This window comes from Excalfactoria chinensis, chromosome 8, assembly GCF_039878825.1.
Source record: "Excalfactoria chinensis isolate bCotChi1 chromosome 8, bCotChi1.hap2, whole genome shotgun sequence".
Classification (NCBI taxonomy): domain Eukaryota; kingdom Metazoa; phylum Chordata; class Aves; order Galliformes; family Phasianidae; genus Excalfactoria; species Excalfactoria chinensis.
This window is the reverse complement of record NC_092832.1, coordinates 12,805,916-12,832,661: the sequence shown is the minus strand read 5'-3', so window position 1 is coordinate 12,832,661 and position 26,746 is coordinate 12,805,916. Positions and strand designations below refer to the sequence as shown.

General features: G+C 43.0%; 2 protein-coding genes across 5 annotated transcripts in view; both read left to right on the top strand.

The window, feature by feature from the left end:
- Nucleotides 1-4,891, top strand: part of SOAT1 (sterol O-acyltransferase 1) — a 37,652-nt gene extending 32,761 nt beyond the window's left edge. For all 4 annotated transcript variants that reach the window (XM_072343438.1, XM_072343437.1, XM_072343440.1 and 1 more), the window contains 4 exons: nucleotides 41-139; nucleotides 420-555; nucleotides 1,198-1,343; nucleotides 1,611-4,891. In XM_072343438.1, the coding sequence (XP_072199539.1) occupies nucleotides 41-139; nucleotides 420-555; nucleotides 1,198-1,343; nucleotides 1,611-1,667 (438 nt within the window). In that variant the 3' untranslated portion in view covers nucleotides 1,668-4,891. The remainder of the gene's footprint in view (nucleotides 1-40; nucleotides 140-419; nucleotides 556-1,197; nucleotides 1,344-1,610) is intronic.
- Nucleotides 4,892-6,442: 1,551 nt separating this feature from the next.
- AXDND1 (axonemal dynein light chain domain containing 1) lies at nucleotides 6,443-24,073 on the top strand. Its single transcript, XM_072343383.1, is given in 26 exon segments — nucleotides 6,443-6,530; nucleotides 6,974-7,155; nucleotides 7,515-7,615; nucleotides 8,217-8,334; nucleotides 8,743-8,828; nucleotides 9,687-9,743; nucleotides 9,886-9,991; nucleotides 10,675-10,796; nucleotides 11,317-11,457; nucleotides 11,863-11,967; nucleotides 12,264-12,384; nucleotides 12,957-13,058; nucleotides 13,635-13,792; nucleotides 14,445-14,460; nucleotides 14,630-14,683; nucleotides 15,097-15,331; nucleotides 17,512-17,725; nucleotides 18,324-18,417; nucleotides 19,059-19,267; nucleotides 19,827-19,923; nucleotides 20,939-21,186; nucleotides 21,828-21,834; nucleotides 21,866-22,003; nucleotides 22,150-22,278; nucleotides 23,397-23,488; nucleotides 23,905-24,073. Coding segments are annotated over 26 exon segments (3,189 nt in total).
- The last annotated feature ends 2,673 nt before the right edge of the window (nucleotides 24,074-26,746 follow it).

Sequence of the window (26,746 nt, the reverse complement as noted above, 5' to 3'; positions counted from 1 at the left end):
GCTTAATTCGATTTTTATATTCTTTCAATTTTTCTTCCAGGACTGGTGGAACTCCACATCCTATGCAAACTACTACCGAACGTGGAACGTGGTAGTGCACGACTGGCTCTATTACTATGCCTACAGGGACTTCCTCTGGGTGAGCAACAAGCTCGTGTATTCCCTGTATTTCTAATTAAATCTGGAGCAGGATGGTGCATTTTTCGACACACACCACCACTATTGCTAGAAGCAAATGACTGTTTTTCCCCTGCTGGCTTTGGGCAGCCACAATACTTTTTACAGCCTCTGTTACTATGCCTATGGGAACAGTATTCTGTGGTTTTGTTTTCTTAACAAAACGAAAGAAAACAAGTTGCAACAACCAAACTAATACCACAGCAGAATAGGTGATAATACTCTGTGTTCTTGTCTTCCAGTTCTTTGGCAAGAAGTTCAAAGCTGCAGCTATGCTGTCCGTCTTCACAGTATCAGCTGCTGTGCATGAATATGTTCTGAGCATCTGCTTTGGCTTCTTCTACCCAGTTCTCTTTTGCCTGTTCATGTGCTTTGGAAGTAAGTTCCCAGTAGAGAATGTGAGTGGGCTGCAGCATCGTATATATTTCCAATTTTTTTGCAGTTGTGGGTCCAAACCAGCTGAATGACTCAGAGAAGTGAAGATGTTAATGGGGAGGAAGAGAGCTACGTATGATACACTGCTGTTCATGTGACGCTACATATTTAGTAGCACTGCTTCCTTTTTGCCAAGCCCTAGTTGAATTGCTGCTTGTCAGCAAGTTGGGAATGTTCTTCCTTTAAAGCTGTAGTGCAGAAAGTGTGTTACTGTGCTACTGCAGCAAGGAAGAGAGCGCGTTTACAGGTTAAGGCTCTTGCATTTCATTTTGGGTTATGAGCTGTAAGTTAGAGGGTTTTAAATCTCTAGGTCATCTCTGCCAGCAGGATTTGGTCATCTGCATAACACAAACAGTATCGATCCCCCAGCAAAGAGGCGTTCAGCTGCACCAGCTTGGAGAATGTTTTTGGAAGTTAAGGTCAATTGGTAGTACTTGCTGTACTGCCAGGCATAGTCAGATATTTGTGCATGGCACTGACCTTGGGGAACAGCCTTGTTCTGGAGGTGAAGCAGTGGGGAGGGGGGGATATCCAGCAGAAATCAGGTGGTTTCTGAATGACGCTTCTCATTTCTCCTCTTTCCAGTGCTCTTTAACTTCATCCTTAATGACCGCCGGAAGGGGCCCATCTGGAACGTGATCATGTGGACATCCCTCTTCCTGGGCCAAGGTGTCATCATCTGCCTGTACAGCCAGGAGTGGTACGCCCGCCAGTACTGTCCTGCAGAAAGTGTGAGTGACTGACCCTTCATAGGGGGTAACTGACCATGCCAGTGGCTTGTCCTTTTCTTGCCATGGGCACAGGGCAGGAATTAAATGACACATGACACACTTGTCATGTCTGCAGCTGAACCTGTGCCTTTCAATGGAGATAAGAATAGAGCCTGAGGTGTGGAAATGTGGTTTGACCTTTCTAGTTGGGGAAGTTTGAGTTCAGCAGACCTCACCACAGCTGGAGCTGTCTGCCTGTGACTAACATACTGCCTCTCTGTTTTGCAGCCCACGTTCCTGGACTACTTAAAGCCTCGCTCGTGGTCGTGTCACATGCAGATGTGAAAACTTGTGTGCTCTGGCCATGCCATCGCAGAAGAACAGAGTTTCCTCCATGTATTTGGACCATTGATTAATTCACTGCGGACTTTTTCTAAGGGAATTTTTGCCTCCTGATTATTTGGGAGAAACTGTAACTTTTAAAAACAGTACTGAGGCAACCCAGTTGAACTGGATTGCACCAGGCTTCATAGGCAGCATCCATTATGTGCTGTCCCCCCCCTTTGAGCCATTTCCATGCCAGTGAAACGTTGTGCTGAAGGTGGAGTCTACTGGAATCCCATCCGTCCAGGGGTCCCCCAAGTGGCTGCTCTTCTGGGCAATAGTCCAGTCAGATTTGCTAGTAGCTCATGGTTGGCTTCCGTCCATCTTCCTTGGTCACCCCTTTGTGTTTTTTTCTCCTTTTTGGTAATGAGACGTCTTCAGAACTTCTCTTCTTTGTGATCCTGTCCGTTGCTATGCCACGGACAAGTGACGGAGCAACAAGTTATTTGCCTCCTTGCTGTGAAAATAGCCAAAGCATTCCTGGATGGCTTTGAACTGCATTCTATGTACAATGGCTGCCTAGGGATTTCAAATGGGCAGAGAAAGAGGGCATCGTTTGTGTGGCTGTGTTGGAGAATCAGCTCTTTCTATGTTCAGAAGCAGGGCACGGTGTGCAAAGTTTGTCTTTTATAACTGGAAAACTTAGGCTTTCCCTGTATTAAGTTCATAGCGTTTTTGTCTTCTGAAAGCCCTTGTGACTTGAGGAATAGATTTTCTTGTAGCTCTTCCTTTCTGTTGCTCACAGATAATCATCAGTTTTGTGTTTTTTTGTGTTGTTTTTTTTTAACACAATTTACTTAAAAGAGCTTTTTCTTTTAATTTGGCAGGTGCTTTAAGGTACACAAACTAAGGCTTTCTGTAGTGAGAACGATTTGAAATGCTATGACTGAACTGTAAGAAAATGTGATTGACTTTACAGGTACATCGTGCATTGTCATTTGAGATGGCTGTGTTGGGTTCTTTACCAGCCTGTCATGGTGCCCCTTGCCATCAGGTACTGTGGCAGTCTCTGACACTGTCAGTGGGGAGTTAGGGTTGACCCAGAACTGGAGTCAGAGTCGCTTTTGCATCGGTCCGTGCCTGCTCTTGTCAGTGAGATTTTGGTTAATTGACACCTCTCAGCAGCAGCTTTTCCTTACTAACCTACAGCCCAGGTACTGGATACCAGCAGTATTGGACTCGTGGATCTGTCTCCCACTTAAATGTTTTTTGGGCTTCTATTTTTTATTAAGCTGAGTCAAAAGTAAATTCATGAGCTCTAGGAGATGCTCAGACTCTCCCAACTTTTGAAATGCCTGTAGGAGGAAATGCTGCCCTTCAATAGGGAATGTCGTCAGGTCAGATTTGCCAAATCACAGACTTGTGTCGTTCTCCTCTATAAGCATCTCCTACCAGAACTTGTCTGAGACAGTTGAGTTGGTTTCGGTGGAAGGAATTTGTGTATGTAAGCAACCTTGGCAGTATTAGTATGCAAAATCCCAACAATGAAATACATTCACTCTTACCTTGTTCAGCCTAAATAATCCTAAGTCTTTCTGCTTTGAGAGGAAGGGATAGAAGTGCTGGAGCAACTAACCAGTCTCTCTCAAATCAAGCTTCCTCCTTTAAAACACAAGGAAAGCGTGAATAAAAGCAAACAAACCTTTTGGCCGAACAGCTCTATTGTGTGCTTAACACAGGATCAAACTCAGTGTAGTACTTTAGACTTGGTGCTTGAAGCACTTATGTACAGGCATGATTGTACTCAAACAGCGTGCGATGGTTTTGGAACTCACTTTTTTCTTCTTGATGCCTGTGTCAGGTCTTGCTACTATCTCAGTGTTCTGGGAGGAGATAAAACCCTGGCACTTAGTGCCAAGTTGTAGTGTTGCCCTTGCAGCTGGCGTTGTGTCATATCCCTCATGAAAAATACCAGCATCGTTGGGTCAGTGTCCTTGCTGTTGGAATCCTTGGGGTTTGAGCATCTGGCCAGCAAAAGGCAACAGGATGGGGTGCTCAGCTGTTGGCCCTGGTCTGAAGGTTTTTTGGCAGGTGAAGGTTTTCAGCCTTGTAGATCAAGGCATTTCAGAACTGTCCTGTCAGGGATTTATTTACAATTTCATGTTTGTTTGTTTTTTCTTCAATTGCTTTGAATATGGGCTGACATTCCTTCTTTTCGGGAGTGGAGAATACTGAGTCCTTTGCACGTTTCCTGTTGAATTAGTCTGTTAGAGTATGTTTGCTTGAAAAGAGCTTTCTTGGACCATGAATCGCAGAGCCAATGGTGTGCTGTTCTGGTCAAGTAAATGAATGTTAAGGTTTGTAACCTGCCCTTTTCAAATTTCTAATGGTATATGTTGTTTTCTGTGATTCTTTCCAACACGAGAATTATAAAGCTTGCTTCCATAGTAACTCCTTCAGTTTTAAGGTGGGAAGCGTCCAGCTTTGGAATGGCAGCCAGTACAGCTGCAGCTCATTGCTCAACATCACAAAAATCAGTGTTAATATTGTGAAATACATCCAAAACCTGTCCCGTTATCATGCAGATAATGGTTAGTTCTCAGGAAGACAATCTGTGCAGAGTCTTCACGCCTTGTACGTCCTTTCTGTTGGGGTATTTTGCTTTCTGCCTTCCAAAGTGAGGCAGTCTTGCATTTGAGCTGTTAACCGTATGCTATCCTGTGACTGCCATCTGAGTGAGGCACATAATATGTGCTGTGGTGGGAGGGAGGGGGGAGATCCTAATGTATCTTGAAATATAAAATGGTATTGACATCGGTCGGTCCACCTGCCAATGGACAGCTGAGCTGTTTGATCTCCCACCTTTTGAATGTGGCTGGGCTGGAAGGATGGCAGTCCAGTGTAAGTGTGACCCAGGAGCAGGCCCACCTGCTCTGCGGCACCAGGCTTGTGAAGCAGCTCCGTGCTGTGCCTCTGAGCCAGCTGAGCTCACCCTTGTCCTTTCTGGTGCTTGCAGCCAGGCCAGCTCCCCCTTCCAGAGTGAAGAAGCCATTGCTGTCTCTTCGTTCAGCAGCAGTGTGGCAGAGAAGAGACTTGCAAGGAGAGGACTGCACAGCAGCCACCTGCTGGCCCCTGGTACCAGCAGTCCCACGTATATGCAACCTGTACTGTGTTCTGTCATGCAGAGGAGCCGTTTATAATCTACTGTATTACAGCAGTTGAAATATATTTTCCTATTAGAGGAGAAAGAAAAAACAGTCTTGGCCTGTTTCTTTCCCAATGCACTGGATTGGTTTGGGATGAGGGTGGCAGAAGAAGGGGAAGGGGAGTAGGGCTGGGATTGGGGCAGGGTAAGATGTGTGGGGTTGTTCTTGTGGGGGGAGCTGCTGTGAGAGGCTTCCAGAATGCGGGGCTGGCAGTGCTCTGTTTCCATAGTGATGGAGTCAGTGAGGAGCTGCCTGGCTGGTAATAGCTAGCAGGTATGGGGGGGCTCTGCTGCTCCCTGTGCAGTGTGGGAGCTGGAATACTTGGGAGGTTTGGGAGCTGCTGGTCTGCAGCAGGGACTGCAAGGTGATGGCAGTGGGGTGGCTTGAAAGTGTGCCCAGCTCCACAGAACTCCTAGCACAGCCTCTATCCAGTCCTCTGCTAGAGGAGAGGATGTTCTTGGAGCTGAGGAAGAGCTGCAGAGGAGCACAGCTCTTGGAACAGACTAGAGTTTCTAGCCTCTCCCAGCTCAGCCCATGTTAAATCAGAACAGCTGCCAAAATGTACATCGTCTTGGTGATTCCTGCCTTTGCTTTGGGCCTGGGAAGAGTTTGTGTGCCAGGAACTGTATGTGCTTTTTTCCAGCTGTGCACCACATGCTCGAAGTCAAGTCTTTTCTATGTCCCTAAGCTGTAGCAGTGACGGAACAGCACCATTAATCAATCTTCCCATCCTTTGTGGTGAGAATACAGTGTACTGCCAAGCACTGGTTTTTAAAGAGGAGTGGAGAGTGGGACATATATTCACAGTGTAGGTGAATGCATTGCAGTCAAAGGAATGCTGTTAACCTAACTGGAAACCACGGTCCAAAAGGATACAGCTGATAAGGAGGTCAGAGAGTATTTATAAAGAACAACGTGTCTTGGCAAGGGCCGGCTTCACATGAGGGTCCCTGGGGGTTATGAAACTAACGGAAATAAGATCTTTTCCATTAGCAAGCAAGAAGGAAAAGCAGTAATACTAATGGAGGAGTTCAGTTACAATTAAGTCTCTGGTTGAGTTGTTAGATGTGTGAAAGTAGCAGTTGTTAGTTCTTACCCCCATTTGCAAATGATGAAATCAAAGCCCTCTTGTAGTGGGTGTAGCACTTGGTGAACAGAACTCTTCTGGTGGTCTCATTAAGTGCAGCGAGCCATTGTTTTGTGGTGCCAAATGTTAATGAATTGCACAAGTTATGTTTGATTGAAATGTCTGTGACTTTTCTATATCTATGAATCAAGTTGATGCTGCATTAGTTTTGAGATGTGTCTTTATAAGTAGATAATGAGTAGGACGGTCCTTTGAGTGTCACCCTATGTAGAGCCATTTAAAAGCTTCTTGTTGGGTATTCCTGCCTGGAATTAAAGCATCAGGTGCTTCTTCCTAACTGAGCTGCCTAGTGGCAAGTGCTTTTTTTTCCCTGATAAATAATATCACAAAAAACACACAACCCAAACCCTGTGAAGTACAAAGGTGGATTTGACTCTTTCTAGGTTGTTCATTATTGAAAGCATCCTTGGTGAAGCATAAAAAACCCCAAGCATCTCTTCACCATGCCCACCAATGGAATGCCACCAAAGGCAGATGGAAGGAAAATGAGCGATTCCTTGTGCATGGGATCTGTCAGCAAGGACCGTTCAGGTAGGGCTGGGGTAGGAGACTGGGCAGAGGATGGTGTCCTTTAGGGTTCCCTTTCACAACGGAATGCTTTTCTGGGGGAGTCTGAAGCTTTGCCTTTGTTTGGGCAATTGCTGGTATTTCAGGGTGTTAATGTTTCTGTAGAAATCCTCTAGAAGGGCAATGGATTTATGTAAATAACTTTAGCTGCTGGCAGCATCCCTTGGTGTGTGTGTATCTGACAGCTTGACACGGCTGTGCATTTAGTGCCACTGTCCCTCACAGTTTGAAGGTAGCTTGTTTTAAGCTTCACCAAAGATTCAGCAGCTGCTAAAAATGGGATTAGCTGCCTTTGTTTGAGAGAGCTGTTCCTGCTTTGGGATAAAGGAGTGGGCAACATCTCACAGTTCTTCTTAGCCCTCTGTTTTATCAGCAGAATAAATGAGTTCCAATATGTTGCTTTCCAGAGATTCCTTCGTTAAGGGGCACATTGAGGATGCTGGACCACATCAGGCCTGTTTCTCCCTCCTTGGAGTACAGTTTTGTTCCAGAAGAGATTTGCCGATCCCTGACCTGTGCTAGCAGTTCTGTTGGCAGCCCAGACTACTTACAGTGCCAACGAAAAACAAAGAGCATAGAGGGCTTCAGGGTGAGTGCTTCCATCTTCTGCTTTTTGTTGTCCAGGACTGACTCTCTCTTAGGGGCACGACTTCATTCTGTTGGTGAAAGAGAAGGGTGCCAACCTCGTTAGATAAACTAATCTTGTGTTACATCACTTTTCTGATCATGTCATTTGATACGGATCCAAAGCACGGCCTTACAATGCCTGCAGAATGGTAAACATGCTCGCACCCACATGTTGCTGTGAAGCCCTTGCAGTGACTGTTTTGTCCACGCTGGTTTCTTTAGCCCTAAGGCAGAAATAATTACATGGAGTTGTTCTGACCTCTCCCACTTCTTGGCACATTTCTGGCTAAGAAGTGACAGCCACGTGTGCTTTGTCTGCAGGGCTGCCTGCAAAGCCCAGATCGGCTTTGGCATTATCCTAATCGTCGGAGCAAGTTCAGACACCTGACAGACCACCCTGTCAGTTTGACAGGCGCTGGAAGGTAAGCAAAGAAGGGATAAGGAGTTGACTGCGATGGAAAGACATTAGTACTACAAATGCAGATAGGTCTTGCCATCGGTTTTTCTAGTGGTGAGAGTCTGTGCTGCCTAATGAGGCTGGATGAACGAACCAGCTATCCCAGCTGAGCTGATTTGGGTGAAGTTCAAGGGAAAGATGTTTCAGGAATAATGAATAAAAAGAGTTGCTAAATGATCTCTCCTTGGAAGCATTCTTCCAGTGGATCCCAGGCTCACTGGCATACTCTGAGCCAGGATTAAGAAAAGAAGCTCTTCTGGCTTTAATGGACTTAGCAGGGAATAGCTTTACTCTTCTTTGTAAATAAGCATTACTTAAATAGCACTAGGAATTGAAAGATGCTTTGCTCCTCTAGTGTTTTTATCAGATGTTGGGCATGTATGTGACAAAGCATTGACAGCAGGCATGAAAAAACAGGTTTTTGGCCAGAGACAGGCAATGTGAGATTAAGCTGCCAAGCAAACATTATCTTATCAGTCTTTTTTGGCCCAGAAGAAGCCAGTAGCAAGAGAAAGGTAGATTGCCTGTGTTCTGAATCAGCGTATGGCTCTTCTCCTTTGTTTCAGGGATGTCTCTTACTTGTGTGATGTTGTGATCCAAGAAGAAAAGAAAACAGTGGGTCTCAAAAGCTCTTTTTCTCGGAGTCCTCAGGAACAAAGCAGTGCTACAGCCTCAAGTACTCCTGTGAGTGCTGCTCCTCATTTATTTCTCTGTGTAAATCATTAAGTGGGAGAAGGGAATTCATCACGTACACCCCCAGTGTTGCCATGGGTTGCGGCTTTGCTTGATTTCTGAGCCAAAAGTGATGTTACTTTTTTACCCAATCCTAAAAGCCATCGGTTCTCCCTTCAGTTCACAGCCTCCCAGCTCCCTGCCACTGTTCAGCATTCATTCTTTTCATCTTCTTCCAAATGTGAATTGTTTCTGTCATGCTCTAATGACACAGAGTGGGAAAGAGAAAAGCACCATGGAAAGACACCCTGTGAGCTTTGCTCTCCACGTTGCCAAAACTGTGCCATCTCTGGCGAGGAACTGGGAATCTGCATGTCATCTTCTATGCTGATGTTTAACTGCTCTCTTTTCTATCCCTAGCAAGAAACCCTAGCAGATAGTCTGGTTCCTGAGGAATTCCACATAGTGAGAAAACAGGGAGTTTTGCCCTTGAAATACTTTGATGAGTAAGTGCTTTCTGATTGACCAGGATTTGTCCTCAAGCTGTAGAGCTTCCGCCATTCAGAACAGAGGGGTGAAATGCTAATAGACTGAGAATGCTGGAAAAACAAACTGCTTTCAATTGAGGAGAGTAAAAAAATCAATAAAGAAACGAAATGTGGTTTTACAGATCCCACTGTTATGGTAAGGCTGCATTCAGCCCACCAGAGCAACATGAGCCCCCTTTGCTTTGCCTTTACTGCTTTAGGAAGGGGGCAAAGGAGGATTTCCTGTAGGCTATTACTACTAAATCTTCCTGTATTTGAACATGAATGTACAAGCTGAAGTCTCTTTAAGTCTCTTTTGATCTCTTGAGGAGACTTTTGGAAGTTCGCCACTTATATTTGTTAAGTGGTTTTAATGAGTCTTGTTTTTCTACCTGCCTTCTAGAATTGCTTTTTGTAGTCAGTTCTTCTCACTGAAGCTCATACTGCTAACATCTCAGAGCTGACCATTCTGGTCTGGGTTGGTTGGTTTGTTTGCTTGTGATCTTCAGTTTTACGGGCTGTAAGTTTAGAATTTCATTTACGAAGCTTTACTCCAAAAGGCTTCTGGGTACCTTCAGTGTTCCCACAAGTCTTATGGCAGTGGTGGCAAGGAGGAGCTCCTGTTGGTGTGTCAGCTGGACAAACAGCTGCAGGAGGTTCGATTCTCACTTTAGGCTCTGGTTGCTCCCACTGAGAACAACCCCACAGTTCTTTCCCTGTCTTATTGTGATCACCTCCTATGTGGGATATAAAGATTGAATTAGAGCACAGAATTCCTTAGCTAGTGTTTTATAATGAGTGTTCTGTAATCCACTTTCTATATGTTATTTTTCTTAGTAAATATACAACTCTGCTTGAAGACAGTGAGAAGAGACTGCGTCTGTTCCCATCCATGTATGTACCCTGAATCAAGTTACTACTGGGGGGAAAAAAAAACCAACAAAAAGACAACACACAACAGTTGGAATTCCATTTTGTGGGAAAATATCATAATATACCATATAGAATAATGATGTGTCTCTTTCTGGTCTGGCAGGAAACCTGCTGGGAGGTTAGAGGTCATACAACTGATGGAGGCAATGGACAGCATGTTGGAAAAAGCTGGAGTAGATGAGCTGATTGCAGTAACAGGGCCTTCACAGGTGGATAACTCACTCACACCCAGAAAAATAATATCATTTTCCCTTGTGTTTATCTCCATTGTGCTTGAGATGCTTCCGAGCAGCTACTTTTTGCCCAAGCCATCTGTCTGTGGGTGCTGTTATAAGTGAGAGATTGCCCTCTTGAGCTTCTGGTTGCCTCTATATGATGCTTGGATAAGAAGCAGATGCAAAAATGCTAGAAAGGGGCACATCTGACACTGCTACGGAGGAAGTAAAGCAGCAGCTATCTCATCTCATCTCCTCATTAGCAGACAGGCTGCTGTGTTTAAAAATGGATCTTTGGAAACTTTCATTTACCAAAACGTGTCAAAAAAAACCCTCCATACTTTGCTTGGGCTTATTTTCTATTATTCTCACCCAGTAACGGGGAAGGTTTAAATGGACAAAGTAGGAGTTCTGGAAAATGTATAGCACTGCTTCAATAGGAACTCCTGCTGGAATGAGCAGAAAAGCTCCCACAGATGTTAAAGGGAGGACAGAGCACAACAAATCTGAAATAGAAGCTGTGAATGTGTGCAGGATGGCGCTTTCTCTTCCCTGTTACCTCTTCAAGAGGGAAATTAGATTCAGAAGAATGTAGTGGTCTGTGCCAATCTCAGTTGATGATGAAGTAGATTTGCCAGCCTCTGCAAGGCTGGTGTTTGTCTCGTCTGTTTTGCCAGCTGCACAACATGCTGGAGCTGATGAAGGCGGAGCAGAACATTTACAACATAGTTTTCCATGAGCTGATTCGGCAGGTCAGCGTGGACTGCATGGAGAGAGGACAGCTGCTTTCTAAGCTCAGGTCATCATTTGCCAAGCACCCTCAATCCCGCCCTTGATTTATGGCAGTATCCTCTCAGGAGCAGCATTAGCTATTGCAGATCTTTCTTAATGTCACCACCCAACAAAGCTAGCCTGTCAGTGTCATTGGCATGGGGTCTGATGCTGGAAGTGAAATAGGATTGCCCTGCCTAGTTAACAACCAGTGCTAATGAACCTCTGTTATGTAACCAGGAGCTCGCATCCTGCTGCAGTAGCACTGTCACAGCACTTGACAATGCAGGCTCCTTATGGACGTGACATTTAATGGAAGCTTTCACGTGTGGAATAGCTGGAACTGCTCTCACAGCCGGGGTTCCTGTGCTCTTTTTCACCTCACATTACAGATTACCATTATTTGTAGCAATTGCATTATTCCAGAGCTTTAAAATCCCAAGTCCAAAAAGAAGGTTGCCTTTTAGATACACTCCTGTGCAGCGAAAGGGATGATTTTAAAATCTTCACTTCTAGGAAAGTTTCTACTTTTACTTGTTTTACTGCAGACAGAGGTATGTGGATCTCCTGGAACGTGTTCCTCAGCAGATGAAGGCACTCTACAAAAAAATGATGACTCAGCGACTGATTGACAGACATATTACAGAAGTACTACTCTATTTTAAGGAGTGCGTTGCGCATCTGGTCAGGTCTGAACCCTTCCTGATCCTAAAACGTTATCTCAGTGCACTAAGCTTAGCATATTGGTTCTGTTCAGTTTTCTAATCTTCCTTACATAGGAGCAGGAAATCATTTTTCTAATTTGAGCCAGAGCTACAGGGACCACACTTGAGCCTCCTCACGTCATTAGTCTACCTTATCACTGCCAGCTGTGCAGCATGGAAGCACAGAATGAGGGTTAAACCACCTGCTTTCCTTAGCACTTTGCACAGAAGGGGATTGCCAGAGCAATCTGTGTGCACGGGAAAAGGAGTTCTTCAAAATGCTTTTCAACTCTGTAGTGACATGCTTGTGTGTGTGGTGAGACCAGTCTGTGTTTGGCAGAGACCTTTGGGCTGGGCTAAGTTTATTTGGGCTGTTTCTTGCTGTTTCAGTGAGTTATATGAGGTACGAGAACATGACTGCAAGGTGACCAAAGAAGCAGAAAAAGCTCAAGAGGAGATAGCTGCAGCCATGCGAGAGGCAGAGGCAAATGCAAAGTAAGCTGCTTTCAAAGTGAAGGTTGGGAGATCTCTGCTGTATGCTGGTATCATTCTCCTGGCTGGGAAGAAGTAAGGGGGGCTGTAGACATCTTCAGATACCTAAAAAACTAAGCACTGAGGTGGTTGGTATCAGATTTGTGAGTGTTCGGGATTCACTTACAGAAATCTTGTGTCATGAATAAAACAGAGATTTGTAAGAATACTGATTGTAAGAATACTGATTGGAAACCCAGCATGAGGATATCAACACAGTGGTGTCAACATAGACAGACTTCCTTGTCTTCTTCTTCTAGCCTTTTGGAACAGTATCGAGAGTTATATGAGTTACAGAGGAGAAGGCTGGAAGACCAGGTTCTGGCAGTAGCTCGGGAGAGAAACATTTGGAGCTCAGCTGCATATGACCTGGCTCTGAAGGCAAGTATGGGAAGTCAGTGATACGCTGCAAGGTATAGACCATCATAGCAGGCAGACTTGTTCCAAGAGCAAATTTCATCCCAAAGCATGTTTCTGTTTAATCTAGTTGGGTACTAACACATCTCTTGCCCTCATTTACTGAGGACTGTTGCATTTCATGTTTCGTTTTGGTTTGTTCCAGCTGATTCACACAGCATTTTTAGTATAGACCTCCAGATTCTGTGCAGGAAGGAAGAGCTGCAGAATGAATATTTCCAGTTGGAGATGAAAAGTTTCCTTTTTCCCCATAACTTGGAATATCGTAGCTAGATTCCTTAAGCTTCACAAACCAGCATTCTTGGTTAACTCTGTGCTTGTGTGTTTTTCTTGTTTGTGATCTTGTACTTTTTCCTCAATAAAGTTTCAGTTCATTAGCAGATCTACCTTCTTGGTCTGTCTTGTGGATAAGAGGTTTATTTCTAAGGTAAGTGGCCTCACCTGCTTGTATTCTGTTACACTGATGGTAGAGCTTCATGTTACTGTCATATGTCCCTTCTCTCAAAAGACAACAGTGAAAATAATGTTTCTTTCAGATAATAGAAAGAAACCAGCTCACATTGGTTCGCAGGCTCCACATTGGTGGGAAGGCTCTGGACAAAGTTCTCAAGCATTTCATTATCCTCTTGGGTTCAAAGGTAGGACTTGTCTGCCATGGGTACCTGTTCAAGGTGTTTGTGTGTGTGGTGTATGTAGCCCTCTGATACTCAGTAAAGCATTCACTACTTCTGCTATTACTAGAACTTTCAGATCTTGATCTAGTTTTGAACAAGCATTAAAACTTGAATTTGGTTGCTGTCCTTCCAGTTCCCTCTCTCCTAACTCCATATCCTCTTTCCTCTGCCTAAGGCTTTTCTTTTTCCTCTATTCTTCCTTCTTTGTATTATCCCTCCATCTCCTTGTTCCATCACCATAAAAGCCAAACAGATCCAGGTTAGTGACATTTTGTCTTTGAACGTATACAGTTGCATGGTGTCTGTGTACCATACAAGCAGCAGGGAGTCAAGTGCACACTTCTTGAACACCTGGGAAATGTGAGCCAACTTAGTCCTGCATCAAAGGGGTTGTGAGGCTTTGCAGTGGAATTACTGAAATTTCCCAGCTCTCTGGTATATACGTATATCTCAAAATGCCCAGACTGAAGGGAGAATTCCTTCAACTCGGATTAAAATAGTCACTATATATTTTTTTTGTTTCCCATTCAACGACCGCAGGATCTGAGAGACCTTGCTGATCTACAGGAGGAGACCGAGCAGTTCAAAGGAATATTAGGTCACGTTGGAGCAGAGATAGAGCATTTGGAGGAATCCAGCAAGGAAAAACTGCAAATTGTGTGCAGAAGCCTCAACAAGTGGCTTCAGTACCATAACTTGTGAGTGGCCTGGAGGGACTGGGTGTAGTAGCCATTTCCCCCAGCCTTTGCCCCATGACAGCAGGTCAAAGCACGCACAGAATTCCTTACTCTCAGATGTAGTGAGATTTGTTGCAGTCTGTGTTTTCATGTCCCTTACTGCTCTGCTGTTATGATTGACGTGTTCATTTTGATAACTGGGTAGCTCCAAACAATTGATAATGGTAGCTCCAAAGCGATGCTGTAGGTTTGTGATTGAATTCCATGGTGAGGTTGCTGCTGACTCCAGCAGAGCAAGGATTTTATCCTCCTACTAGGAGCCGGGGTTCTCTTTTTGCAGATGTGATTGCCATGACAGAATTCTTCTGTTTAGTTTGGTTCATTTTAGCACTCACGACACATGCATTAATGCTTCAATAGAGCAGCAAAGGAACAAAATGAGACTGTAAGACACACGAGGTTCCAAATGTAAAGTCTTTTTGTTTATTAACATATATTTTGCAGAATTTTTGTTATACCATCATGATGTGTTAAATGAAGGACAAATGCAAGTGCAAAATGCAGAAATGCACACAGCCTATGTACTAACAAGAGATGTCATTTTACATACTTCACTCATATGTTAATAACCAATTCTCTTAACTACAGTTGTGTTTGCATTATGTTGAGTGAGAGAACAAAAATCACCAGCTAAGTAGGGCTTGGTGTTTTTGGCTTTGTTTTTTATTCCAAGTTATCATTTGTATCACAAACCTGGCATGCACACGGTATATTTTCACTTTGGTTTTACATAAACTACTAAAGGATTTTTTTCTCTCAGCTCTCACACCTTCTTTTTTCCTGCTTAGTTCCTTTCAGATGAAAGAAGAGCTATTGGATGAAATCTCAGAAGATATGAAGCTCTTAATAAACGTAAGATTTCTGGAGGCTGGACATATTACTGAGTGGTATATGCTCAGCAAATCACCACTTGCTGTCAGTATCTGTGCCCATCACCAATGTGAATGAAAGCACATCAAGTTACATTTTTTGTTCTGAAGCTTCAACTGAGAATCTACGCACAAAAACCTTTAACTGACTGTTAGACTTACACACATTTGAGCACTGATTGCCAGTCCTGGTGACTGATAAATTATATTAATCTGTAGAATCATTCACAGTTGTCATCCTTGTGGATTAAGTTTCCCACTTATTGTACTTACTATGACATCTTTATGCTCATGAATTCCTCATCATTCTCTTACCTGATTTCTACCACCTTTCCATTGCAGCCAAGGGGTGGTCCAGCTTTTGGGGACGCAGTAAGCCTGATGCTTTTCTTTCAGATGCTGAAGGAAGACACTCAGCTGTATGCAGGGGAGGCAATTCTAGCCAAGACTGAAAGTCTCAGGAGTGCTGCCAGGATACAGGAACACTGGACAAAGTTAGGAGAAACGGTGCTGAGTCGACACCGGGACTTAACTGGAGCATTGCTCCCACAGCACGCTGCCCTGGAAGAAATAAACCAAAGTGCACGTGAACTCTATCAGCAATATAATACAAGGATAAGTGGGAATAATGGTAAGAAACAACCGTTCTTGCAGTTCAGCCTTTCTTTGGGTATGTTATGGAAGTAGCAGGCAATAAAGTTGGTATAATCAGCAATGAATTTTTCCAAAGCTAACGTCTGATCCCTATGTATATTTTAGTAAACAAAAGGTATGAGCTCTGAGAAACTTGATTCTCAATTGCATACAAGAAGAATACCTGGAATCTGAAATGCAAAGCAATATAATGAAAGACAATTGCAGTACAAATCAGGCATAAGCCACAAGCTGTGTTAAGTTCAGAGCGTGTGTAGTTTGTGATTAGGTGAATAATGTGTGGAAAAGAAAGCAAATGTACAGTAAAAGAATAGATGTTTAAGTCTTAAAGCAAAATGTCACTTTAGAGTTCATTAACCTGATAATACCGTTTCGGAGGGTAATACTTTTTTATTACCTTATCATTAAGACAAAGTTATCTAAATTTAGATATTGATTTATACTGATAGTAAATTATGCAAATAAATGCTTTTCTTGCCGATTAAACTTATCATGTTCTGTGCGAGATAACAAACATTTGTTGGGTAATTTGCAACTAACCTTTTCAACCTTTGCCTCTCCTAGGCCTTGACTCATTTCTGATTTCAGAATTGTTTAACCTCTGGTGTTCTTTAATCATCTTATTTTCTTTTAGAAGACTAAACTGAATATGTGCTGTCTAGAACCGCTGCTTGTGCTTGCTAAGCTGCTTCTCATTCTGTCATGTTAGTCTTTCATAACGTTAGCCTTTGCTGTTTCCTACATTATCTTACGTTGCATGTTATATTTCAGCTAAAGGAGATGAGATACTGTAAGTCCGTCCAGCCTAAAAGACAGCTGAAATACCCTTAGCAGTTCTCATTAAAAAGTGAAAGAAGGAAAAAGAAGCAGGGAAACAATTGGCCAGATATCACGGCAAAAAGTTAACAGCTGGTTGTCAGAAGTCTTTGTATTTATTAGAGGTCTGAACAAAGGGTTAGGAGGCACAGTGCTGACATCTGATACAGAATTGCTTCTTTCTGTTGGTGAAGTCCAGAAAAAGGAGGTTTAACTTATTTTTAAAAAGGTTTTGGGAACTGGATCACAGTAAAGGTATTCTCTTCCTCCATACAAGGCACTGTATTTGAATTGCTTGGACTCATTCCTGCTCCGTCATTTAATGGCCTATGAGAAGAGACGAGGCATCCCACCTCTTTACATTACAGATACAGTGGGAAAAAAAGAAAGTCACTATAAGAAATAGATGAGAGGAAATATTGAAAATGTTGTGGTGGTTGTAATTTTGTTCTGTAAGGCAATGATATTCATTTACCTGAAATATTTATACTCTAAGATCGGGTTACCTGATCTCAAGCACCACGTGACAGAAATACAAAAGGTTTGGTATTCGTTAACAAGGATGAAAGATGCAAAGGCAGCAATGGCGTGTGAGATTGAAACTGATGAAGTTTCACTTAAGACCTTTGCTCTTCCTTGACGGTTTCTCACATTCAGACCTTTTTTGTAAGATCAGGTTTTTGACTCTGAACTTGGTGGGTGGGACCAGAGTGACCTCTCCAGTGAGATCCAGTTAGGTCTTCTCTTTTGCTGGAGCCTTGATCACGATTATCAGATAAAGGCAGTCTTCCCAAAGCAAACCTATCTCGTTGTGGGGCTTCCACAGTGTTTTCTGTTACCGTCCAACCTGTGGAGGGTAACTTCTCCTTTTTACCAGTCTGAACATCCCAACATTGCTTCATTGCTTGACTACTGGTCCAGAGTAGAAGTTAACCAGTTCCATACCACAGCAGTCAAAGAATATCCATTGGCATATGCCAGATGAGTGAATGAACACGTGATTTACTGTCTTATCCAGATATTTTTGCAAATTGATGTATATTGTATTTCTTTTGAAGAGAACGACAGAGCTTTTCATAGAAGAGTTCTATTAAGCCATCACATTTCTTTATGCAACAAGTCAAATCTGCCAAGACAAGAAGGAAAGTCGGCTTCACATCAAGCAGATTTTCTTTCAACTTGCTTTTAATTCGGTGCTTACTAAACAGTTTGTTCTTAGCACTAAGTATAGCCAGATCTCACGTAGGCTGTTCATCCCTCTTGGCAATGGACTTTGAATCGAGCTTTGTTTTTGTTGGCTGAAAGAACGTAATTAAAGGTTTGTATTTTCTTTCCCTCCAGGCACAGCCAGATTTTTGACAGACTTGGTGAGAAGCATGGAAGATTGGTTATTCAAGGCTCAAAAGCTAACACAAGGTTCTGGCATGCATGAAACTGAACTGCACATGTTTTATCACATGATTCCTTCATGGTTGGCCCAAGTGGATGCATTAATGAGCATTATAGGCTCCAGCCAGTTGCATAAAGCTGAAAAGGATATGGAACCGCATTTCCCGTAAGGACAGAGGTGTTAATTATGCCTTATACATTAAACTACATGCATAAGAAAAGGAAAATGTGGTTTTGTGGGGACTCTGGCACAAGAACCTGGCAGAGGGATAACTGTGATCAGCTCAAGTGTTATAAAATGATTGGTGGCTGCCTTTTGTTTGCTGTGATTTGGCCATTTGCTTTGATTTGGCAATATCTGTCGAGGCAGTTGGTGGCTGGAACATCACTGTCTTTCCCAGAACGCCACCTGTTTGGAGATCTTGACATTTGAAGGAAATAACCCACAATTTGTGACTAATTTACAGGCAGATTTGTGGGGGCATACTTCTCCTCATTGTGCTCTATTGCCTTTGGCTAATATCATCAGGAAATAAAGTATATGCAGAGCACATGCGCAACGTGTATGTCAGAGATTATTTGCAAATGACAAGCTTGCCCACAACCACAGTGTTAATAAAACCGCTTGTGCCACGTCCCCAGCATGTGGTGTGCCAAACTTTGTTTTCCTTGAGCTGGGAACAAAGGTGTCTTTGAGACAGGATATCCCAGGCTGTGGTGCATCAGATGGCACTTTGTCTCTGGATTCCCTTTTTTTTTTTAAGGGTGGTACCTAGCAGTTTATTTAAGATGATTCGGCAATGGATTTTGTCCATGAACACTGAGGTTGAGAAGAGTGCCATGCGTCTTAATGAAGAAGTAAGTGGAAGCAAGTAAAGCACTGAATTTAGGATTCACTGTTTCCTCTCATTTTTGTCTGGACAGACCACAGCTGAGAGGAACGCTTGTTTCTCTTTTAACACCGTCTTTCTTCGAGTTGTAGCTTTTGTCTTCCAGCCAGCGAAGCGTATCAAGACTACTAAAAATAGAGCACTAAGCAGTGCATCAACAGAATTTTGTTTTGCTAATCTTTAGCAAGCTTTTCCTCTGGAATGATGTTGATATTTCCTGCTCAGAGAACTGTTTTGGCTGCTAGCTCTCTGTTGTTTTGTGTGTGTGTGTGTTTGCGTTAGTGAGGTATCTTGTAAATGTTTTACAAGCACGATGTGTGATTTTCGGTTTGCTGCTGAAATACGGACAAGAATGCCACATAGCTGATAGAGCTCCTGTTGATGAACAAATGCTTGCAGAAAGATAGATCCACAGTAGGAAAATATTTGTTGGTAATGGGAATGAATATGGGAGGAAAAAAACAATAAGGGTAAAAGCTTTTGTTATTGGGTCAGTTTGCAGCTTGAATTAGGTAGAATGTTGGCTTAGGTGAAATGAACTGAATTCAGTTGACTTGTTAAGACTGTTCATTTATTAGGGGTCTAGATTTGCTCTGATGTCTTGTGCAGGTGACTGAACTGCACAGGAACTTGACCCTGTGGCTGGTGAATTTGCTGCGATATATGATTGCGGATCACTTGTCCTGTGAATGTCCGGAGGAACAAGAGACAGACTTTGAGATGGCTAAGGAGATCAGACTTCAGAGTGTTCAGGAACTACAGGAAAAAGCAGAAGAGCTGGTTGTCAAGATGTGTGACCTGTCTGGTTCTATAACCAGGTATGAACAGAGATTTTCAGTTTTGTCTAAAGGAGGCATATCAATGAAAAATGCGTAGTGTGCCAAGAGATTCCTTGAGGCAACAGATCTTATCAGTTTGGTTTTCCTTAGAGCTTTTCCTGGGTTCTAAATGGTTCTTACTGGAATTTGGAGGGAGCCTAGTAAGACAGGCACATCTAAAGGGAATGGCAGTATCTGCTTTATAGCTGGTACTGCTATAAAACATGCTGGCGTGTATAACTCTGTGGGCTCTGCCTACTGTTCTCATTATCACCTCTGGAGGATGTAAAGCAGTATAGGCAGTGAGTCTGCAGTCCAGGTCACCTGGAGCAAAGCCTGCACCTAATTCTGCATCTGTGTTCACATTTCCTCTATGAGGTTAGTACAGTACAGCTGACTGGGAGGTCATTGTGTGAGTGCTGCAGGTGAGGATTGCTCTCTAGTGCAGGAGTTTAGAGATAGCTCATACATTTTGCTGACAGCAACAGGATGCTTACTGTAAGGCAGAGAGCATTTGAGGGCACTCCTGCAGCATCAGTGACGTTCTCCATCTTCGCAGCTGCTGCCGTGGGATTGTCAGCACAATCGTTCGAAAGAAACAGTCAAGGAAGGATTCAGAAGCTGATTTTGAGCTAGAGGAGCTAAATAAGCTCAAGGTAAAAGGCGACTATGTTTCCAGCTGTCTAAGTCTGTACCTCGATGAGACCATGTTCGCTTTGTGAAAGGTAGAGAAAAATAAATGTGATGATTTTCAAGGAGGAAGACTCTTACCACTCCAGTGAACTACCCTGATCTCTCAGATTTCCTACTGACTCCACAGAAGTGGAAAGTGAATAAAACTGAACATGACTTGGGTTTAATGTTTTCCTTATCCCATTTCAGGATATCCTGCTAGATTTACTCCATATAAATGGCAGTAGTTTCACCTCTATATTAGAGCTGGTCAGAGCCATGTAAATTGAGATTTGAGCAGTGCTTGGGAGTTTCTGGAAGTGTTTGGTGCAATATACCATTATAAAGACTTGGCTGAAGTATTTTGCTGTCAGCTTGCCTACCTTCTGCCTCCTTTACTCTATACTCGATCTCTTACCGAAAATATATGTTGATGGTGGCATCTTTATTTGAAGCAGTGCAAGAAGCACGATAGCGTGTACTTTTCTTTCTCTGGTAATTGCTACCATTGTAATCTTCAGTGTCTAGCCAAGCTTTGTCTGTTTTTCAGGAACCTGAGATATAGACCCTTCCTAAAGCCCAATGCTGCACTGAACACAGAACAGATCAGATTTTTACAAGGAATTCAAGAAGCTTTTCAGGGACTGGGATATTTGTTCTTCTGTTCTGTGCTAGCTTTGCGAGTGAAAAAGTAAACCTTCACATTTTCCTTCACTTCTCCCAACATGGGCTGGGACAGAGACATTCTGACCTGAGGTGGAGCTTGTTGAAGGAACTGAGTGATTAGACAGCGATGGATACCATGTCTGGAAGCCTGGAGAAATGTTTTCCATTTGCTCCGTGAGGTGTGAATGGAAGGGTCTATGCATGTCCCTGGAACAGATGAAGATGGGATTATTTAACTGACTGAATTATTATGATCACTGATATACATACATACATATATATATATATATATATATTTATCAATAACACTTCTTTTCTGTTATGTCTCCTCAGACTGAGTGCTGTAATTGGATTCATGTGTGTAGCCTTCTCCTTTCAGAGATCAAAGGCACTCCAGTTACCTTTCTGCATTTAGAAGAACTGAGAAACCTCTTTGGATCAGAGGTATATATTGACTGCATTTGCTGTTTTAGGTTGAACCCGTTTGAATGAAGATCTGCTTTAAAATTTCTAAGTGAAGCAGCTATGATTCAATTTGAGGGAAGCTCTAGCATGGAGACTTCCATGTACTCAAAGCTGCAGTTAAAACTTTATTCTTCGAAGACTGTAAACTGGTTAAAAATCACTGTGCTTCTTGTAAGGGTATTACTGAGGCCAAACCGAAGCTCCACTGAAGCTAGGAGGTATTACTGCACTGGTAGAACAGTTCAGCATGATGCCTGCTAGCTTTTGCTTCATCCTTTGGTGTGGACTTTGGTGGAATTCTTTTGGTTGGCTTGCCCAAATCAGGCTGAGCTTCCAGTTAATTCTTTTCATGACTGGATAGGTGTCTGACACTGCCTGTGACAATTACTTGTTTTATAGGTGGCTGGCCTGGCATTGATGTAATGTCATACATACCAATCTAAATTCAGGTGACAAGGCAATAGTTTTAGATTTATTATCATGAACAAATTATTTGCATCAGCTCTCAATTCAGCCCTCAAGCAGAGTGATTTTAAACATGAGTGACTGTATACTCATGACTAGTATGTCAGTACTACAGTATACTGCCACTGCTCTAGGCCATGTGCTGTCTTTCTTTTTCTCTATGCAATAGCCTGTAAAAAGCAAATATGCCACAGTGGGTCCTGATTATGAAATATATGAAGTCCAAGTCTAAATGTGTGCAGGAGGAAGTCAGAGACCAGACATTTTGCCTGGGTTATTGGATGGATAAAAGGGACTTGGTACTAACCAAATCATTATGGTGCCTTATAGGAATTGCAATTGAAGTTTAAGGACACTATCATTTCTTCAACTCAAGAAGGGCTTAAAGCTGAGGATGCCAACAGCAAAAAGCAACCAATAGCAGAGAAAGAAACACCAACAGTAAAAGAGAAAATTGTCCCTATGCAGGTAACTGTAGAAGCTGAAATATCCAGCAGAGTTGGGATTTTTTTATTGCTTGGTGCATGTGATGGGAATCGTGGCCTTTACTTGCCCCGAATGTCAGTGAGCTAGTGATGTTTCTTCTATTTTCTGTTCATTTTGTCTCTTAGGAGCAACCAGGTGCTAGTACAGATGATATGAGTGAAGGTGATGAAGCTACTGCAGACATGATCAGATATGTAGGACAAGACTTGAACATCCACCTGAAGTCCCTGAAGTCAGACATCATTTCAGTTACGGGGGTAGGAATCTCCACTACACTATTGTTTTTAGCACGTGGCAGAGATTTGGAGTTGGATTTTAGCTGCCTATTTAGACTCCGTTGTCAGACACTGTTTAATGTTCGTATTGGACCTGCTGCATCAGTGAAAGGTGCTGGTGTTCTCATTCCTCTCTTCTTGCCACTACAGAATATGCATTAGTTACTGCTGCCTCAGTTTATCCATGTGACTCATGCATTCCTGCCCTGTATCTTGAACTTGGGACCAGCAACAGGTGATATGTGTAGTCTGAACTGTGAGAAGTTCAGGTTGCTTTTGGCCAACTGTGCCTCCTGGGTCTCTGTTTTTTCCACTTACCTTTGGGATTGTATTCTTTGGAATAGGAGACCAGGCAAAAGGCATCAGTTTGTAAAGCTGCTCTTCAGAAATCATACAGCTTGCCTTCCTCAGTCACTTTATGGCTAGTCAGACCTTCAGAGTACAGCTCAGATGTACACGAATTGTGGAGCTTTAGCAAATTGTCAGTGGTTGGTCCTACTCCTTAAGTATGCTGTATTGTTTAACGTGCCTTACTCTCAGTGCTTTAGAGGCAGGCAGATAGTGCAGTGACAGTGAGAGACTTAGAAGTGTATCTGTATGGACTTAGATTTGTTAGTAAAAATGAATCTCTGGAAATCATAGTAAACTTCCTAAGCTTCTTTTAATTGGACTCCAGAAAAGTCCTGGTTCTTTTCTTCAAATGAAGAAAATTAATGCCTGCTGGACAATTTGAGGAGCTGCCTCTGGCCACTGATTGTTAGTTACTTCACTCCTGGTCAGGCTGTAGCCATCTTCAACATCTGTAACCCAACAAATACATGAGCAGCCATGCAACCAAGACAAAGTGCCAGTGAGATATCTGTGTCCAAATCAGGACGTGATTTTAGTCTGTTTTTACTGTCATTATGTGATCAGATCCAGTCAAAAGAAAATGCTTGACTTAGCCTCTGTTTTTATGTGATTTACTGATACTGAGCTCTTGTCTGTGTTGTGTCTCTGTTTATGGTCATTAGCAATGTCCAGCTAAACAATATTGTGGATGAAATGCAGCATTGTTGTTTTCACATTCACTTATGGAAGGTTTTGTTTTTCCCAACCAGAGAGAGATGGCTGCCAGCAAGCCATCAACTCCCTTTTCTCAGAAAGAGTTTGAAGCTCTGGCACTGCTGGAACATCTGCAAGTGCAGCTTCTGTGAGTACTGGTCCTACGCTGGAGGGATAAGCAGGGCAGTGTTTCATTTATATCTGTTCTGCTTTCTGATAAGGTTTTGCTTTAGCCATCTCTGTGGGCTTAGTTTTCAGTTTCTTTCTCTTCCAATTGTCTCAAGCCCTTCGTGATGTTAGCTGAAGATGTGACCTTTTTAACACTTCGTTAGCAAATGATGAGTTTAAAATGAATTCACTTTGCAGGGCTTGCATAGCTGTGCTATGAAGTCCCCATTTCTGACAGAACTTTTCACAGTGTCCTTTTCTGAAACCACAACTGTATATTATAGAGTTGTTCAATCCCACTGCACTGTTTCAGCTTTTTAAATCTTTCTTTTAAGTATCCTGGCAGCATTTCCCTAGATTTCAGGTTTCAGCATTATCTTTGCCTCTTTGTTTCAGAGAAACAGAAATCCGTGCTCAGAATGCAGAACAGAGATCTGAAGACTTTGAGAAGAAGCTGCAAGAAGCTCTGGAGAGAATCCAGGAGCTAGAGAGTGAACTGGAGAAGAGGAGCGAAGTGGTCCCAGAACCAACACCTAAAGAAGGGCAAGGTCAGGATAATCACTGATCTGAAACCTCTCCTGGACTCAGAGTAGGAATCAATTTTTTGAGGATACCTCATTCATGTGCTAAATTGGACATTTAGCATATTTAGCACATGCTTCTTTCTTCCTAAGCCTGTCCCAGGGTCTTGTCTAGACTCGCTGTCAGAGGCTAAACAAGGAGGTTATTACTCTCATTCCAGATTGGGGTAGAAAGAACTGCTGAACTTGGTCTGTTTCTGAGAGAAAATTGTTTAATTTTGCCATATGACACCAGGTCTACATATACTCTAGATATTAGATGTCACCATAATTGGCTTCACCTTCCTTTTAAGTACTGTTACAGTCAAGGTCTGTTTAGTATCACTGATTTGTGGGTAGAAAAGAAATGATGTTTCAGGTCTCTTCACATCCCACGTGCCTTTTGTGTTTGTAGCAGAGGGTCTTCTTGCTGTCTCCACTGCTGATCATTTGGTCTTGCCCAGGTGGCGTGGCACTCATTTCTTTAGGTGGCATGCTTATTGTAAGTGAATGCATTTTCTTTCTCAGCTGGATCTGCTCAGAAACAAGATGTGAAGGAGAGTAAGTGGGAATTAGAACTTCATTACACTTCAGTATATACTCTCTTTGATATCAAAGTAAGAAGAGAGAGTAATTTGTTTAAAATACAATACCTTAGACATATTTACTTTAAAGGCTTTTGTTATTATTTTTCTTTTCTTTCAGAAAACTGTTTACAATAAAGCTTGCCTGGAGGGGAAGGCTGCTCAACTCTGGAAACTCCCACCTCTGGCCAGCCCAAGCAACTCAGAAAAGCAAAGAATAAAATATAAGAATACCTGGGCAGTTTCTCGGTGACTGTTCAGAGTAGTTTCTCACTCCAGCCCACTGCCTTTACTCCTTATTAGCTACCCCTCTCTCTGTGCCATCACTTGCGTTGTTCTTCTAGCTGGTTCCACCACTTCCACAGCCTGTCCTGTGCTTGTCCTCTACTTCCTCCCACAGCTCTCTACAGATTGTTCACCCTCTCTATATGCTGATATACCCATATTCAGTACTTCTACAACCTGAACAAACCAAACCACCCAGAGAAGTGGTCACTGAGGACTGGTGATCATCCTGGGATGGTCTGTATGGTTATGAAGCTCTGCCAGGACAGCAGCAGCTGCCTGGATTTGGCACAACTCGAAGTCTGAGCCAGTCTCAGATCTGAAGAGCAGGTACTGAAGCTGCCAAGAATCATCCCTGCTCCAGCCAGCCCCTGCCAATTCCCCTAGAGTAAATTCTATTATGGGACCGACCATATTATATCAGCAACACCGAAGCACATTTTTAAATGATGTTGTCCTTCTTTGAGCTTTTAAATCTGTAGCTCCTGGAGGTAAAATTACAAGTTTCTGCCAACTCTGTGTACGTTAAAGAAAATCCTGCTGGAACAAGGATTCCTTGGAACTGAGGATGCTATTAGCTGCCATTTGCCTTTTCTGCAACTCTGTAGAAAAGTTGCACGTTTGAAGAAAAATGCACCTGATTTCTGCAAATATTTGCTCTGGTTGGGAAGCAGGGGCTTATTCCAGCATCATGAGAAAAAAAAAACAGAACCAGCCTTAGGGAAGTAAATATAAGGCTCATGTTCATCAGCAGAAGATTACAGAGCTTCCCAGAATTAGTTTTCCATGTCTAGATCACTACTGAGTTTTATTACAGGCATACAAGCAGCAGCCAATGGCATCCTGCAGCCAATGGCATCCTGCAGCCAGCCTTCTCCTGAGAGTTATAGTGGTAGAATGAGTTGGATGTGAGGTTACATCTGGAGCTCAGATGCTGCGTGATCTCTAAGTTCACAGGTGAGGCTTTTTTCCCTTTTCAACTGCCTGTAAGGTGGCTACTTTGCTGAGAGTCCCTGCTGCAAGGAGACTAGCAAATATTGGTGGAGTGAAGTATGTGGGAGCGCTGAGTGTTGAGAAGGGGGTTTCATGGAGTTAAGAGTAGGGGACACAAAATTTCCTCTGTCCTCTACTGTCCATCAGCACACCAGAGCTATTGGTCTGGGAAAGGCTGTGCAGGGGAGATCTGCCTTGGAAGCAAGAGTAGATGCTGCAGGTCAAGTAAAAGAAGAGGAGCAGAGTTGATGTCCACCCAAAGGGAACCAAGAGGAAAGAAAGCAAGGGAACAGTGTTATGTCCTTTGACAGTGCCCCGTGTCTTTCAAGGTAAAAGCTTATAGTATGCAAAGTTATTTCAAGTAGCTTTTGGCAGGGAAGATTTTATAAGAATTTTGAGGACTTTCTCCATTCCTTCCCTGTGTGTAAAAGTTACTAACGTGGCTGCATGGCTGCAGTGGGCAAAAGAACTACTGTTCTCAAGGCTTTTAGCTGGCTCTTTTCTTAGTGCTGGATTCCCATTTTTTAGCTCAGCGGGAGTTGGCAAAATGAATCACCTTCCTTACTTTTAGACAGCCCTGCTGGAAGCAGATGCTCACAAGCTCAGATCTTGTCCTGTCTCACCACCCAGTGGAAGCAAGCGGCAGCACAGCCTGCATTCCTCCCTCTACACAGCTGAGAACTGTAAAGACAGAGGCATTACCCCTTTCCTTCTTTTTTCTTATGTTAGTACTAGGGCTAAACATCTTGGTTGCCTACCAACGTATATGTGTGTGCATGGGTGGCAACTGAAGTCTTTTATCCAGTACACCACAGA